General features: G+C 43.8%; 1 protein-coding gene across 4 annotated transcripts; it reads right to left on the reverse strand.

Annotated features, from left to right (window-relative positions):
• Positions 1–3,748: 3,748 nt before the first annotated feature.
• Positions 3,749–14,139, reverse strand: LOC136456574 (uncharacterized protein At4g18490-like). 4 transcript variants are annotated; one of them, XM_066456481.1, is made up of 16 exons: positions 14,002–14,139; positions 12,820–12,884; positions 12,428–12,539; positions 12,148–12,330; positions 11,259–12,044; positions 10,835–11,014; positions 10,621–10,752; positions 9,135–9,320; positions 8,886–9,057; positions 8,009–8,073; positions 7,726–7,765; positions 6,907–7,065; positions 6,351–6,463; positions 6,187–6,262; positions 4,977–5,028; positions 3,749–4,068 (listed from the first exon to the last, which is right to left on the reverse strand). In XM_066456481.1, the coding sequence occupies exons 2-15, from the start codon at positions 12,881–12,883 to the stop codon at positions 5,023–5,025; spliced, it is 2,274 nt and encodes a 757-aa protein (XP_066312578.1). In that variant the 5' UTR covers position 12,884; positions 14,002–14,139; the 3' UTR covers positions 3,749–4,068; positions 4,977–5,022. The 4 variants fall into 4 exon arrangements, with proteins under 4 accessions (XP_066312578.1, XP_066312577.1, XP_066312579.1 ...); XM_066456480.1 differs by lacking the exon at positions 3,749–4,068 and having other exon boundaries at positions 4,422–5,028; XM_066456482.1 differs by lacking the exons at positions 3,749–4,068; positions 12,820–12,884 and having other exon boundaries at positions 4,422–5,028.
• Between the last annotated feature and the right edge of the window lie 3,444 nt (positions 14,140–17,583).

The raw sequence follows: 17,583 nt of genomic DNA on the forward strand, positions 1-17,583 counted from the left end.
GCCCACGGCCCATGGCTGCACGCGCGCTCTCCCGTGCCCAGGCCGCAACCTGGGCCTGGGCCGAGAAAGCGGCCCTCCGCTCGCGCCAGCCTGGGCCAAAAGCTGGATCGAGCGCTCTGAGCCGTTGATGCAAATCGGACGGCTACGAGGCGTTCTCGGCGGATCAAAAACGCGCGACACGACGCCGGCTCCCGAACCCTAACTCATTCTGTTCTCCTCCCCTTCCTCTCTCAGCGCAGCGAGCGACAGTGAGGCAGCGGCCACCGGAGCTGGCCCGTGGCGGCGCCCTAGTAGGTGGCGCGAAACCCTTCCCGGAGACTCCGGTGAGTGGAGGGCGGCGAGGTAAGCCGCCTCCGAAGCCCTTCCCCTATCCCCTTCTTTTCTCTGCTTGGATCTTCTTCTATTCTTCTCGGATCTTATCCGACTTTGGGTTAGGGTTAGGGTGCTGCTACTCCGTTTTCTACCCCGATAAGCTAGATCTACGCCTAGTTAGACGACTAATACCATTGATAGAAAGTTACATGATCAACTAGCCAAGATCCAGCATGTGTACTTACATTTGGAATAAATAGCGAGTTTATCGGCCGCCTTCGTAGAAGATGAGCTGGCCATGGGGTTGCTTGACGGTGGCATGGTGAAGCCCGGCGGTGAAGGTGCTGTCGCGGTGGCGGCAGTGGCCGGTGGCAGAGCTTCCCGTCGCTGGCAACGCCCCCTCTCTAGATCGGCTAGGGTTTAGGGACTGTAGGTGGGGCGTCTGACGGCTCTAGTGAACCTCGTGCCTTATGCGCCAGCCTCCACCTCCCTTTTTATGATGCTGTGCGACGGGGGCCCACCAACCATAGAGCGGTTGGGGACCCCCAATCAGAACGCGGATCCAAAGACCCAATTAACCGTTGGGCCAACTGAAAGAGATCAATCTATCAATAGCCAGATGTGGTGGCATCCACGTATATACGCTCCTACGTTTTCTTTGGAGGAGCCCAATGCAGCAAAAAAAACTCAATTCTGTGGACCTCGAAGGTTAACCGGCAGTTGGTGAGGCCTTTTTAGCCGGCTGATCACTCAAGTCTTAACAAACCAGAGGCGGAGAATCTGAAAGTAACTAAACTTTGCAGCCTGTGGAAGCCGAACCACTAATCAGGCATCTCCGGAATGCAAGCGCCCGTTCAAATCCCTCGTACAATCTAGGATGCTTCCTTCAACCATTCGCAATGCTCCATACTCGCACTCGCACCAGAGGACGCCGCCGTCTATCAGGGGCGGCCGAAGTGTGTTCCTACTGCGCTTAGGCTCAAGGGAAACACAGGGCAACGGGCAATGGAAGTCACCAAAAAAAGGGCAACGGGCAATGGCTTGTGCGTACCACGCGATCGAATGGCACTAGCTGCCGCTAGGCAACTGGCGGAGCAACCAGGTGAATTTCGTCAGAATCCTTTTTGATTGATTGATTCATCTAAAAAACGTTCGGTTTTCATCCTGACCGACGATGAAAGAAAAGGAGAGCGCGCAAACGTTGGGCGAGATAGGTAGGATAGGACTCGGCAGCCATAACGAAATGAAGCAACCAATCTAATGAGAGATGAAATGGAAGGGGACGAATGAAGTCTGTCCTGGGGATGAAGTTTTCTTTTCTTTTCTTTTTTGAGGGGCTACAGTGTAAATTTCTACCTATTTTACCGAAGGAAACACAAGGAAAATTACAGAACATACCCTATATTTATAACTTGCCTGCAACTTTTTCCAACGACTTCCACGATGCCTAGAGCCTACGGAGCCGGGTAGGTCGTAGGCGTTAGCTTAACGTCCTATGGCCACTTAGCCTGTGTTTGGTTCAAAAACGATATGTGGGATGGTTTCGTTCCTGTTTTTTGAAGTAGGATCGTCCCATCATCATGTTTGGTTGAAGAAACGTGTTCATCTCAGTTTTTTTTCTGTTAGAGAGATGAAAAAGAATAGGGGTGACTCCATTTTAACACCGTCAGCCACATCTGTTAGAAGGTCCCATATGTCATGTTCTCCACCTTCTTCCCCTGTTTTGAACGGAAACCGCCGCTCCACACATGGCTACCCTCCCTGTTGGCTGCCGCGTTGCCCACGTGGTCTGCAGGAACTCGTTGGCGGCCACCACACCGGCTGCACCCCCTCCTCCTCCCCCCTCATCCTCCGCATATGTGCAGCCTCATCTTCCACATTTGTGTCGCCACACACCCGACCCGCGTAGCATCGCCACCAAGCACCACCCATGGCATCCTCCACACCTGTGCGGCCTCACCACCGCCATCCCACGACCTCGCCGTGCCGCAGCCGTCCGCAGCAAACTCCCTCGCCCACGCTCCCAATCCCCGCAACCACCACACCAGTGCTGCTCGCAGCCGCGCCCTATGCATCACTCACCCTACCGGCACCACCCGCACCTGCACATCGCCCACCAACCCGGCACCGCCCGCATCTGCACATCACGGAGATGAACGGCCATGTGATGGGAACCAAAGCCATCCCTTATGGTCCCTTCATTTTCTCGGGACAAAGGTAGCCTACATTACATTGTATATTCCTCTTTGAAAATAGGTAAGCGAGCCCGCACCGTTATCTAACAAGCCCCACGATGATGTGAGAAGAGGGCCAGGCAAGCTGCCGGTTCAAGACGAGAGAGGAATTGGATGGGAGAAGAGACCGTGAAGAAAAATATAGCCCACTAACATGCGGGATCCACATGTCAGGGTTGGTAAAGGAGGTGACGAAAAAAATGGGATTCATCTATAACAAGAATAAAGGGGCTTGAAGAAAGGGGAATAGGTGAAAATACACTTGGGCATCAATTGGAATTGTTTGGAAAACGTCTCTAATTTTTTACAAACACAAACTCTCATATACATACACACATACACTCCTATGAACACAAGCACTCACACCTTACTCCTATGAAAACATCTAAAAGACTTAGTCCACAATCTCGAGATTATTAAAGTCACCACATGTGCCTTTCTGTCAATTGACTAGGCCTGGACGAAAAACTCTAGCTCGCTCGACTCGCTCGTTAGTGGCTCGGCTCGTTTGAATTTTTAATTAACAAGCCAGCTCGAGCCAGCTCGGTTAATTAACAAGCTAGCTCATGAGCCGCTCACGAGCCAAAATGAGCCAAGATAATTCACATGAGCAACTACAATCAACCCATATATCTCTCGGTCTAACCCAATACAACTTTAAACAGTCCATATATCCCTCTGTTTATGGCCCAACACGATTAAACACTAAAAGCCTAGACCAATAGACCCCACCAAGTCACCCCACCAGCCTACCCCACGACATCATGTTCACACGAGACGAGTCTAAAATTCATATGTATTTTGTTTATTCCATTTTAAATATGCATGTGATGTGTTTGTTGCTAACTTGTTGTTATAACCTCTATGTACTATGTTTTTGTGCTTTGGCTCGCGAGCCAAATGAGCTAGCTCAAACTCGCTAACGAGCCGAACCGAGTTAGTCTTTTGGCTCGTTTATATAACGAGCCATAACAAGCCGAGCTGACTCGATATCCAGCCCTAAAATTGACACATCATCTATCGCTGAAAGAATAACACGGTTAAACCTTAATAAGTCTAAAAAAACATACGAGCACATACATAAAGTCAAAAACTTAAACCCAATTAGACAGGTTCCATAACACAGAATCTAACAGTTGTGCTAGTTTGCAAGGAAAGCGTTTTTTTGTTTGTTTGTTTGTGAAACTCAAGTACAAAATCATATTAAGTCACTTGCAAGATTCCACAACACAGACCAGCACAATTACAGCAATATGCCCCACGCAATTACTGATGGCAAACCAAATAAGGATGGTTCAAACCTGAGGATGAGACCTATGGGGACGACCTGGGCAACGAGAGGTCGTACAGCATTGCACCTCGCAATGGCTTTCCACTCACTAGTGTTAAACCCGCATTTACATTAGTGCAAGGTTATGGGATAGCTTTCACTGACTATTACATTGGTCTTATCCTGTTTATTATATATATTAAAAGTAGTGTATGTCAGGTGTCCAGCTGTAAATAGAGATAAGTCCATTTCCTGCGCAATCAGAAACAGTTTCACTTATTAGATTACTCCGCAGCACCACTTCATCCACTACCGGTCCTATCGTTAGCTGAGTGACCAGATCATAAGGATGTAAAGCACAGTCGCTTTTTCGCTATATCAAAAAATGAAATAAAGCAAACAAAGTTCATGAATGTGTGCATAGCACATGCACTAATTGGATCTGAAGGAATTTTAAGGGAAAAAAATCAACCTTGCGAACGACATGAATTACTTCATGGAGGGAGGACCTGTTCACCAATCACCATGGGGCGGTATGAGGTCCCGCTGCTCAAAGCTACAGCTTCACTAACATCGATCTAGCATGCATATTCGAAAAGTAAATAAAGAACGAAAAGAACCCACTATGCCTTTGGTTATTACTTATTAGCCATCTGAATCTGTCAGTGCTACTGAAGTGTGCTGCAACTAGATAACCAACATAGTAACGAAATTTCCCAGCTTTTAACACTAACGTACCAAAAGCTGTAAGCTAGTAATAAGCAACAAAAATCACTATAGCTTTTGACTGTATATATACGTCAGGCTTAGGGTGGAACGGGCAGCCTAGTCATCAACCACGGTTTTGCTCTTGCAACTTCTCCCTAGCATCAATCCAATGTTGAACGTTTTGTCACCAACTGCAATTGGCATAGATGAAACCAGGTATTGCCTAGTGCAGCAGTGCCATTCTAGTCATTGAGTCCGCAAGGTCATATCTCACTACCAGAAATCCAGAATTATTAGGTAATAAGATGTAGGCACTCAACAGTTGCTACGCTATGTGAACGGACGCATCCACAGAAGGCAACCGTGTACCAAAATGCACAAGGTAGTTATTCAAGATACTTCAAGATTGCATTTACGCTGGATCCTGAGCTCTTTTGTTGCATTTACATTACCCATGCTCTGCTGGATAAGCCATTTTCTCCTTGCATTTGTCCCGCGTCAGTGCTGCCAAGCACAGAAGCACCAAGTTACCAAGACAAACTAATGACTGATCAGGCTGAAGAAAACTGTAACACAGCAATCGAATTCATTGGTCGAATATAAAAATGCTTTAAATGAATGATTCTCCACCGTAGTGCATGCCTCAAATTAATTGAAACCTAGACTCACTGTAACACAGCAACTGCCAGTGTTGTAAGTATACACAAACAAATAACTTCTGGGTTTCCATTACGAACGCAAGCCACTAATAATCAGCAATGATGATAACTTACTAGTAGCAGTAGAAGTGGCAGATAAGAGGTTCCAGCAAAGGCAATATTGATAATAGACTGACAAGAAGTTCATAAATACAGGTAACGAAAATAACAGAGTTGTCCAGTCAATCAGTATTTCCAGCCTAAACTAGAAGACAAATTAAACTGACAGGACGCATGCAAGGCATACATCAAAATGTTTTGCAGCTTGTGTAATAACCATCATTGTGTACCACAATTTGATTTGGAACCCACATTTCATCAAATAATTTTTTTCCTGCACCAAAATGTTTTGCTGATGCTTTTCAGTTACTTTAAAAAAAAGGGCGTACCCAGTGCAGAGAGCTTCCGCTCAAGAAAGAAAAAAATGCTACAAGCTAGGTGAATGTTTTTTGGTATCAAATGAAATGTTTTAAAACTGTTTACCATTTTATAGCCGCACATGTTTGCATCTTATTCCTGCACTATTTCCTACTGTGGGATACGAAATGCACGTTATGAACCTCAAACAGTAAAACAAGAAAGACTAACATCAAACAAATTTCAGAGGTAATTCTTGAAACAGTAAAAGTAAAGGTGGTCTGTTTCAAGAATTGGCCAGAGTAGTACATGACACATCCCTATATATATAAAAAAGAGGGGGATCCAAGTTGGCAAAATAGCTCAAAATGCGGGTGCCAATGCGATTCTTGAGGCTGAACACACACTTAAAAAGGCACCACAACAGAATTATTTACTCTCAAATTGGCTGACTATGTGGATAAGATCATGAATGAGAAGTAACTTGGGCCATAAAAAATGATAAATAGTAAGTACCACTACAGGAATTACAACTTTCTCCATCTTAACTTATAAAGAACTATATCTTAAGCCGATAACATAAATCGAAATTGGGAGCTTAACTTACAGCGTTAATGGTGCCAACTTCCTCAAATAAGTACTTCTTGGATCTCAGGTTGTTTGCGAATTTCTGAATAGAGCAAATGTTCATGTGGTGAAGGGATAACAAGTTTAATATCCATTATTCCATTTTATTGTAAAAAAACGAAGTTGAGAAAAATCAATTAGGATATTTTCTCCTCAATCATTGGGTGGTTTAACATCAGCATTGTATTGTTGTTAACGATAGCCCGAACTGCTAGCTCTTTAGCTTCTGCATGTTTCCTTTTCAATAGAATGCATATCTGCAGTCAGAAAATAGTAGGTGAAACGAATTGTTAAGCTAGATCCATCTGTATACTAACTCAGGACTACACCATCATGGTAAAGCAAAAAAAAAGTTAAAAGAAGGCGACGATATTAGAAAAAAGAATAATTCTTTTTAATGAAATAGGAACTGCTGAAATTTTCAAAATATTAAGTTCTCAGGCTATGTCAATTAAAAAGGTGGATAAGCCTCTGGTAGAACTCAGAGAATCATGCTAAGATGCAATACATCATCACATTGGAGGGTTTTCTTTTAGATGGCATAGTTGAAAAAACTTTCTTTTGTGTAAATTTATAGGTTATAAAGCATTAAGAAAACCTCTACAGGTAGCTTCACACGGAAAAGCAATTGGCACTCTAGTTATAGTAACAAAGCATTGGACAGTTCTTTTATGGTAAAGCTCTGGACTGATTTACTCACATCCTCAAGCTCCTTTCTACAAGCCTCAGCTCTTTCTATGTTTCCATCATTTTCTAACAACACAGGCAGCTCTAGATCTGAAATGGCTTCCATCCCAGGTGGCATACGTGAAGAGATTGCATTATCCACATGAGCTTTTGGAGTTCCACTTCCCAGAATCTAACAAGTGAAATCAATAAGGACATATTAATTAACATAATACTGAATCCAGTTCCAGATGCGAGTCAACTTTTTCCTATTTCACAAACTAGAAGTGAATTTTTTTTCCTCAAATGGGTTCAAGAGCTGATTCCATTAAGAAGAAAAAAAGAGTCATAGACACAACACCGCACACAACTAGAAGTGAGGATTGACAAAAGGTTTCTGTGGTAATATATCTTTAAACAAAATAAAATATATGACCTTATGGAAGTATTTCTTGACAAATCGACATTTTTTTCATTCAACGTTCCATTCATGTTAGTGATCATTGTTTCAGATATTTTGACTATGTACCACAACCACAATGACCTACTCCCTCCGTCCCTAAACATCTATCGTTTTCCCTTCTCGAGAAACAACTTTGACTACATATATATATAAAAATATTAATATTTATGGTACATAATTAATATCATTAGATATATATTTGAATCTAGTTTTTTAATAAATTTATTAGGAGATACAAATGTTGCATGTATTTTCTACAAATTGAGTCAAACTTTCGGCACGGAAACCAACAGCGACAGTTAATCGGGGACAGAAGGAGTACGTTTGAAATTGGATGAAACTATACAATACATATACTTACAGATCTTCAGAAATTTTCATCACACTTACCATTTCATTTCCCAACTCTGGAACAGTTCGAGGTGATTTTCTGCATTTAAATTTGCAAAGTTGTTACTCCCTCAATCCCAAATTATAAGACGTTTTGGGTTTTCTAGATACATAATTTGCTATGCACTTAGATATATACTCTGTCTAGACTCTAGATACATAGTAAAAGCAATGTATCTAGAAAAACAGAAACGTCTTATAATTTGGAATGGAGTACTTCCAAAAGAGAGATTTTATAGCCATCAAAGATGTTATGTTTATCAAATACGATCTAACCAACAACCTTACAGCTGGTGATCTCATGATGTGTTTGAGCACTTTAGGAGCTTTTGGATCTAGAACAGATTCCTGCAAGTCAACAGCATGAACAAAATTACTAATGAACTAACACATTCATTTTTTTCTTTTATATATATCTGAAAAAAAGCACACGAGACAATACTGACAAGTTCAAATATGGTGATTAAATTTTCTGCCTATTGCCACATAAGAGATAATTAGTATCTAGAATACTAAATGCACTAAGTAGGTTTTTATTGAAACTCCATAAAATGTATTTACAGGATAAACTAGAAATATGATATTTGAGAACATAAGTCCTTATACAATTTTTTGATATCACATGGTACGTTTCTTCAGTAATACACAGGGTCTCAAAATAGAAAAAAGAACAAGCTAGAATATAAGGTATAAAGGTTTACAATTAAATGAATCTGATCCTTATCATGTCATTCTAGGAACTTTCGTAGTTCCATGGAGTATTTTTTTTAAAAGATTATGACATATAGTGAATAACCTCTTGTAAACTTTAATATGAAATCATCAAGAACAATATAATATTGTTCGACCAAATAGTAAAAAAAAGACTATTGTAGAAACTTGGCCCATAGGGAGAGACGTCCCCAAGGGCCAAGGCATTACAATTAAGATTGCGAAAGGCCCCGAACGCCAGCTGCCCAGGACACAATTAGGTGTATTTCTGCAAGTAGTTAACTCAGTGAGGTCCTTTTGTTTCTGTTTACAAAGTAGCTTCTCGATAAAAACGAAGAACAAACCTCGGCTTAAGACAATGTGGATAATCCAAGTAGGAAACATGTTTTAGAGTAGAAACGCAAATCACTTTCTTAGGAAATATAATACTTGACAGGAAGAGAACATACCTCAGGAACTTTCTGCATTATGGATGGGCTAGGCAGTGCAGGTTTTCCTTCAGGAATGGAGTCAAGGATTCTCGATGTTGTTACAGGGGAACCCTTTGTCCCACTCACTTGTACTGATTCCTTCTCTGGAACCATGTCAGACTTCGGACTTCTGATTCCTAATTTTGTAATTCTAAATTCAGATAGATTATGTTAGCTGTCACTATGTAAGTTTAGAAGGAAAAGAATATCTGGAGGAGAATATTATACCTTGCTCCTGTCAGTTGAGAAATTGTTGATATTTTATTATCTTTGGAAGGAACACCTTGCAATGAATCAGAAGCATTGCTACTTTTCAGAAGCACATGATTTGCAACAACTTTATGTCCAGCGCTATTTGCTGTGCTCCTTCGAGCATTCAGTAGAGACGAGTTCCCCGAGATAGGAGGCTCAAGGCTGAAAAAAAAGTACATACATATATAAATTAGCATCAAATCCAATCTGACAAGAAGTATTCAAGAATGCCCTGATTATACTAAAAAGGTGGTTTCAGCTGCAGAAGTAGATGCATTTATAGAAATACATAGATATGGTACAATAATACGTTATAATCAGCTACAACTCACAACACTTAAAACACAAATTGTCTGAAAACAGTCAAATGATGTCCTTTCATCAGGGAGAATAGTAAAAGGAGTCCATCAAATTTCAAGAATCATGACTTTACATTATTATGAAATAATCAGCGCTATAGTTGTTGCACATGGAGTAATTTTCCATATATATAATGATCAAGTGTTAGACTCTAGCTATAGCAATAAACGTATTAATTTCAGTATTTTACCTCCATAAACTGATACATTTTCAGTATTGAGAATTAGCAACAGATATAAAATAAGGATACTCTTTGGCCAAAATAGCCTATCACATGAAAGGTTAATAGAATACTGCAACAAAGGACGATTATGGAAACTGCAAAACAATTAAGTCGATGTGATCCATTCTACTTGATGAATCAATCCCACATCTGCAAATCCTTTTATGCATAAATGTACTAAATAGTTTAAAAACTGTCACAGATTTACACTTTCCATGAATGCAAAAACTATCGTATTTCCAGTGAATTGTGAAGGTCCTCATCCATTGGGCGTACCCAGTGCAGAGAGCTCCTGCTCTGTGCGGGGTCTGGGGAAGGTCCTCATCCATTGCAATATAAATTAATTAGAAAGACCAAGAACAATAATATTGAAACCTTACAGCAATCTTCATTCAGTTCAACATTAGGCAATTAGTTCTAGCACAGGGGTTCAGATACTGAACTGAAAATATCGAATTATGCCATCGATGATAGCAAGGACAGGTCAGAACTGCAATGGTTATAATGAAAACTAGTTCTAAAGAACAAGGCAGATAACATAGAAATTGGGCCTGTTTGCTGCAGATTTTTATGGCTGCTGCTGCAGCAGCAATGCACCTGTGCGGCACTGTTGTGAGTGCTGGATGCAGCTGCAGCAGACACACCAAACGCAGCCAATTTATTGTACGAGCTTCATTCAGGTTAATATCAGGTCTAGTAGCAGATATATCAAAGATGCTGAAAATAGTGAAACTGTGTCATCCATGATAAATTGACATGTACAGAACACCAAAGAGAACTTGAGAAGTGATGTGCATGCAGCATGCCCAAAAAGAACCTGCAGAACAAATTTTAAATATGCATTCATAATGCGCAAGATGAAGGATGATAATTTTTTACCCTAATTTGGCATTCCTGTCACCTTTGACATTCATGGAGGTGGCCAATAGACCATTTGATGCTGGCTTGCTGTATGTTTTTGGTAAAGCAGTTTTAGATTTGTCAGGTACTGCATTAGCTTGCATGTGTTCCCTGCGTATTTAAAACCACATTCATTATTCAATACACTATTACTATTCATGAGTATATGCTAATCTGTCCATCTGTCTACCACCTCTCCAAGTCTGTAGGATGTGTAGTCATCTTTTTTATCACTTTACTTGCACTGGACAATTGATTTAAGGCTGTTTCTGAAGCTAGTTCGACCCTAGTTGCTTTCATATGTACAGACTTGGATAAAAGAGAGAAGCTTCCTCTCTCCTTCATCAGTGCAGGTTCAACACTTCTGATTTCCCTGCATGTAATTGTGAGAAATTATTTCAGGAAAGTAACAAACATTTAAATAGATCCATTGTGTCACGCTTTTCCATATAGATTTGCTGCCACTACATTAGAATGCATTATGAACAGAAGCATGGCGCACCAGAAGTAGAATAGCAGGCTATGCATTCTATGTTAGTATTTGATTACGATAAATCACAGTGGAGATCTAAAAGTGTTTTATATTGTCAATGAAGGCACATTTGACAAAGACAGACCTCTGCATTGAACAAGAGAGACTCTTGGGACCTGAAATCTCTTCCTCAGTATTCTTTGTCCCATGTGATGTCTTCTTTAAAAACTTCTTAGGAGCGCCACTAAAACTTTGGTTGTCTTGACTTCCTTCATTAAGCGAAACACTTTCCTCCAGAACCTCATTCCGGGAATTAAACTGGCCCACCGGTCTTCTTGAGACATTGGGATTAATAATGCTGGTGTCCCTGGATCGTAAACCATTCAACTGCTCATCGTCATTACTCTCCCTTGATACATGAACTTTACCAGAGTTCACTATAGGTTCATCGTTACTGTTCACAGGATCTGCTAGCCCTTGTATTGGATCTTCACTAGATATGGCAATGCAGGAGAAATCCTGAGAAGGTATGTTAACAGCTGCCTTCATTGGGTATATCTCTTTAGGTTGCTCTCCAGGATTGTCATTGAGCACTGAATCTACTTTAGTTTGTTCCATTGTAGCAGGATTAACACTGGTATGTTCTTGCATCTTGTCAGATGAATCAGCAGCATTGATATTTGAAGTCGGTTGACTGACATTCTTCACACTCTCATGATTGGTTAGATGAGAAGGTCTCAAAGTGCAAGTATCAAGTGTATGTGCTTTGTCCGTACTATTATTCTCTTCAAGAATAGCATTGCCCTTGGCTGAAAGACATCTTTGTGTATCCTTCTTAACCTCTGAGGAGACAGGGTCAGATTTGCCAGTAAATCTACTCGTACTCTTTTCTTCAATTCCTAGCTTTCCATCAAGACTAAACTTTCCCAGCCTGTAAGCAAACAAAAACCAGAAACAGAAAAACTAATAGCATGAAGTTTCGTATCAATATATCATACGATTATCAGTCTTCTAGCATCAGTGATTTAACTTACTCGTTGAAATCAAAGGAAAAGGAGAAATTGTCCTTGTCAGTTTCCTTTTTCTCTTCAGAAAGATCTGCATTTGAACTGCTGTGCTTCACTTTTTTCTTCTGAGGGCTAGAAAAATCCAGATCAGACATGCCCATTTGAAAGGATGGTAATTTGTCAAAGGCTCCATCAAGCCCAAAATCATCTCTAGTTAAAGAAATGATTTGTTAGAACCATCATGAACAATGAGCAGTTGATCGCATCAAAAGTTGATGGATTCAAGCCTTTCAAAAGATTAACTCACAGATTGTCAAAGCTGAATTTCTTGCTACTCTTTGGAACTGTGAAGTCAATTGTGTCTTTTCCTGATTTTGGTAACTTCCAAGATGAAAGAAAATCATTCCCAAAGTCTTCATCTGCCAACATATAACAAGCATATGTCAGGTCAAATTAGAAAGAAACTGCCATCAACTCACAGCAAAAAAATTGTGAATACTGTTCAAGTATCATAGATTACTTTCCGAAGGTAGTGCTAGTAAGAGTCAAGTATGATGAACATGACCCTTGGTAGTTTCCAATGAGAGGTCTCGGTTTTAGCAGTATAGTGAATTTTAGTCCATGCAGAGCATATAAATAAGGAATAAGGGCCTGAAATGATCTAGTAGACGACTACTGACAGCTCACAAGAGGACATACCAAGGGATGAACTTATATTTTTAGCATTTGCAGTAGAGACAGCTCTTTTTCGTGATTCGTCCATACTGTCAACAAACTCAGACCGCATTCAAGGAAAAAGGGGAAATACGTTAGAAACCATCAAATTTAGAAACCATCAAATTTATATAAAGACAAGATTATTACATTACCAAATCAATGGATACAGGAAAATACCCCCAAAAAAACACGCACACACACACAGCCCCCTTTAGAACTGGACATTGCATTGATACTAAACTAATCCAGAAGGGGGAGGTAAATCATCTCAGTGATGATGAATAAAACATGTCTTGCCAAACAGAACAAAAAAAAACAAGCGAAATAGTTTATCTACTAGTCACAACAAGTTTGGGTCACCTGCCTCCCTCTCTCAGAGGTGTTGTATTCAATTGACACCATCCAGTAACTAGCTCTAAACATTTATATCAGCGGCACAACAATGGGAGGAACAATGCACCTAAATTTTTGGGGCTTTGGCATTCATACCCCCAGTTTCAGGGCTTGTGGTGATGTTGCCCCTATTTTTTGAACTTTGTGTTTTTGCCCCTGTTATTTCAAATCAAAGCAAGACTTTGCCCCTATTCTGTTAAGTCATTGTAACGGTGTTAATTCTGAGGTGAAATAACAATTTTGCCATTGCGGATTTGCCCTCGCTTTTGTTGGTTCTTTGTGATTTTACTTTGACCCCTGTTTTGGATTTAAAGGTTTAGACATTATTGTTTCAGATTGTCAAGGATTTTGACAACAAAATTTAACACAAGTAGCTGCATATGTTTTAAATCTGTGCAAATTTTGCAAAATTTTAACAGCATTTATGCCAAAATATTGACATACACAAACACAAATCATTATCACACAACTTGCATTTAACCATGAAATGCATAAACAGCAACCATGATATGAGTACCCACAACCTATGCATCAGGGTAACATCTTACAGCTCCCGTAATTTAACTAACACAGAATCCGCCAGCGATGTTAACTTCAAATGCAGGTCCCTCACGATTCAGCAGGAGCGGATCCAGTAAAGGGACATGGGTGTACACCCAATAATTTTTGCAAAAACTTCGAAGTTAGGGGGCTTGTCGAATAGCTAAATAGCTTTAGGTTAGGGCTTCGGTGCTCAGCTTGAAGGGAGGGGAAGAGAAGGGGTGGGAGTACCTGGTGGGTGCTCGTCGCCGGCGAAGAGGCCAACTAAAGCCTGAGCACCTGGCTTAGGGCGGCGGGGGCGGCCACCAGTCGTCGGAGAGCGAGAGAGGCAGACAGAACACACGATGCAGCGGACGAAAGGAGAATGAGCTTTTAACTGTGCGGCATTATAAGAGATGGTCGCGGACCCTTAAAAAATTTGAACACATCTATGTAATATAACACCTTACTTTACTTTTTTTTTTTACTTCAAGCCGTTCCATTTACCTTCTGTTGATTTTGGTCGTTTGTTAGCCCTGACACGTGGGCCCAGCCAATAAAAATATCCAAAATACCATTCGGTCAAGGCGTAAACTGCTCTCTATATTTTCCCCATCGACATTTTCTTCCCACCGCGCGGCCCTCTCCGCGATGCGCCGACCTCCCGACTCCGGCGACCCCTATCCCGACTCCGACGAGCCCCCTCCCAACTCTAGCGAACCCCTCTCGACTCCGGCAAGCCCGGCTCCCCTCTCCCACTCACATCCGCGATGCGCCGGCTCGGCCCCGAGCCCTGGCCCCGATGCGCAGCTGGGCCCTGAGAAGATGGCGCGCGGTCGAGGCCTCTCTCGCAGGTCGCAGCTAGCGCAGCACGGCTCCGGCGACCAGGGGCCGAGCTCTCCCCAAGCAGCTAGGTCACATGCCGCCCGCCGAACCTCCACTGGCGCGCTTGCCGGTGACCACATCGCGCCCGTGCCTTGCCAGCTCCTCCTCCTCGCCTTGTCCGGGCGGCCTTCCTTCCGCTCTGCGTGTTCCTCGCCCTCGTCGTCTCCACCATCTCCGCCTGCTCATGCCGCGCCTAGCGCGCCGCACGGGTTCCGACCGCGCCGCCACGCTGCTGGCCTCCCCCGGCGCCGTCGTCTTCGTCTTCGGGCTGTCCGTGCCCGGGAGGCACGCAAGGTCGGAGCGTGTGGGGGTATTAACCCCTATACCTTTACGGCTAGGCTTGGGCCAGCCCGGATCAGGGGGTCCGGCCCACTAGAAGACGACGCGCGGCCCGGCCAACCTGTTCGGAGTCCTGTGCAAAGAGTCAAGAAAGATTTGGAGATCAAGCAAGATCCTGATCGGTTAGAATAGGAATCCTTATTCGGCCACCTATGACAATTGTAACTGGCTATGATTAGTTTCCAGATGTGTAACCCTGCCCCCCGGATTATATAAGGCGGGTAGGGGACCCCTCTAAAAAACATCTATCATTGACATACAGCAATACAATCAGACGCATGACGTAGGTATTACGCCTTCGTGGCGGCCGAACCTGGATAAAACCTCGTGTCTGTCTTGCGTCACCGTCTTGTTTGTAGCTTGCGCATCTGTCTGCTGACAATCTACTACCTTGGGTATACCCCTAGGTAGACTGCCGACCATATTTCGTTGACAGTGGCACGCTAGGTAGGGGGTGTGCGTACTGCTCTCCAAGCGAACAAGATGGTCATCATCTCCGGCTCCGTGGCTACGCCGAACGGCCTCACGCTCACCGTCGGCCAGATCACCTGGACCACTGGCTCCGACGACTTCACCGCCATGATCACGGAGGAGGCACGGATTCAATCTACGTCGACCACTGCTTCACCTCCATCGGCTACGGCTCTGACCACGGTGGATCTGGCTCCGACCACGTCCGTATCACCTTCAGCCACGCCGACAACCCGTCGTCCGCTTCCTCGCTACAAAGGGAAGCAGATCGACAACACCGACCTGCTTGACTCCATTGATCGGGTCGGCACCAAACTTGCTGAAACCCTAGCTCTGGTAAGTTCAATTCAAAGTCAACCTAATAAGCAGGTAACCGCAACCCACAACAGATCTACCCGACCAGCTCGTGCCAGTCGTCCTGCACGACTCGGTACAGATCTCGTGGTCACATCTACTCCTGAGGGGTGCTCCACTCATCGCCAGCCAGCCTCCGCGATAGGTCTCCGGCTCTCCGAGTATGAAGCCTCGACGGAGAACTACCAGGTCCAGCCCTACGGCCTGCGAAACGCTGCCTCCAACTACACGTATAATATACGACACTGCTCGGATCTGTATTTTATACATTGACCTCGGCCAAAGCCACGCAACTTCGTCAACATGGTCCGGATTAAGGATTATCAAGAAGGATCGGTTCACACAGTTCAAGAGGGTGGCTCAAGCTCTTCGTCCAGCATCGCATCTAATGCCTCTGTTCGCACCGAGCTCCAGCATCATGACGATGAAGGCGATCTGGATATCCCAGACCACGCCCCGGGATACCCGTGATTCCCGTCCTTCCCACCAAGGCGAGGAGATTTGATCAATGTTGTCAGTAATGACGAACCACCGGCAGTCGGTGAGACGGAACAAGAAAGGCTGGCACACGAAGCACGCAATATTGATCGGTTTAATCGTCGACAAATCGAAGCCGAGGCAGAAGAGGAGGCCCGACGCATAAGGGTCCAGCCACGTGATCTTAACACTGCATTTGACAGGGTGGGGGACAAGCAGGTCTTCAGGACTCTAAGTGCCAACGTAGCCATTGCTATGGCAACAATGCAACGACTACCCAATACCCCGGAAACTCAGGCAGTTCGTGATGATATACAAGCTTACCTGACGGCTGCTATGGCCCAGACCGCAGAAATTGTAAATCAAGCCCGGGCTCCATCCGTATCAGTGGAATCAAGCCACAGCCGCCAGTACTCGAGTCGCTCACAGCCACCCAACCAACATGGCTTGCACAACAACGATCCATTAGACAACCGTCAAGGCGGAAACGGTGGCCATGATGGTGGTCGGGATGACAACCGCCGTCGGGATGACAACCGTCGCGACTTCCGGGATGACAACCGCCGAGACAACCACGATAATCGTCGCGATAACCATGGTCGTAGGGTTAATTAGGGTGGCAACCGAGATCGCCGTGATGGCAATAACGATCTCTGCCATTACCTCAGAGAACGTGATCTGCGCGATCGCATCAACCAAAGAGCCAACGATCGTGCATCCCACGAAAGCTATCGCCGTATGGAATATGATACTACCCACGGCCCTCTGGGTTTGAAGCAGTTTACTCCACATCTTCGCCAAGTCATATGGCCCAAGAACTTCAAGCTCGAAAAACTTTAGAAATACGACGGCAAGGAGAACCCCGAATTATGGGTCATGCTCTATGAAACCGCGTGCAGATCAGCCATGGCTGACGAGCACGTCATGTCTAACTACTTCCCAGTCGATGTTGGTCATGTAGGTCACCAATGGCTGGTCAGCTTGTCGGCGAACTACCTCGATTCCTAGCAAGAACTCAAGCAAGCTTTCATCGACAACTTCATCGCCACTTGCGAGCAACCCGACAACAAATATGATCTGCAGTGGATTCGAGACCGGAAAGATAAGCCACTACGCGAGTACGTCCGGCGTTTCTCAGAGATGCGCATCAAGGTCCCGTCAATCTCCGACAACGAGGCAATCGAGGCTTTCATCACTGGTCTCTGCTTCCACGATGCCCTACGGGACAAGCTCCTCCGCAAGAGACCTGAATCAGTCACAGCGCTCCTAGCCACTGCCAAGAAATATGCGGATGCCGACGACGCTAAA

This window comes from Miscanthus floridulus, chromosome 6, assembly GCF_019320115.1.
Source record: "Miscanthus floridulus cultivar M001 chromosome 6, ASM1932011v1, whole genome shotgun sequence".
Taxonomy (NCBI): Eukaryota; Viridiplantae; Streptophyta; class Magnoliopsida; order Poales; family Poaceae; genus Miscanthus; species Miscanthus floridulus.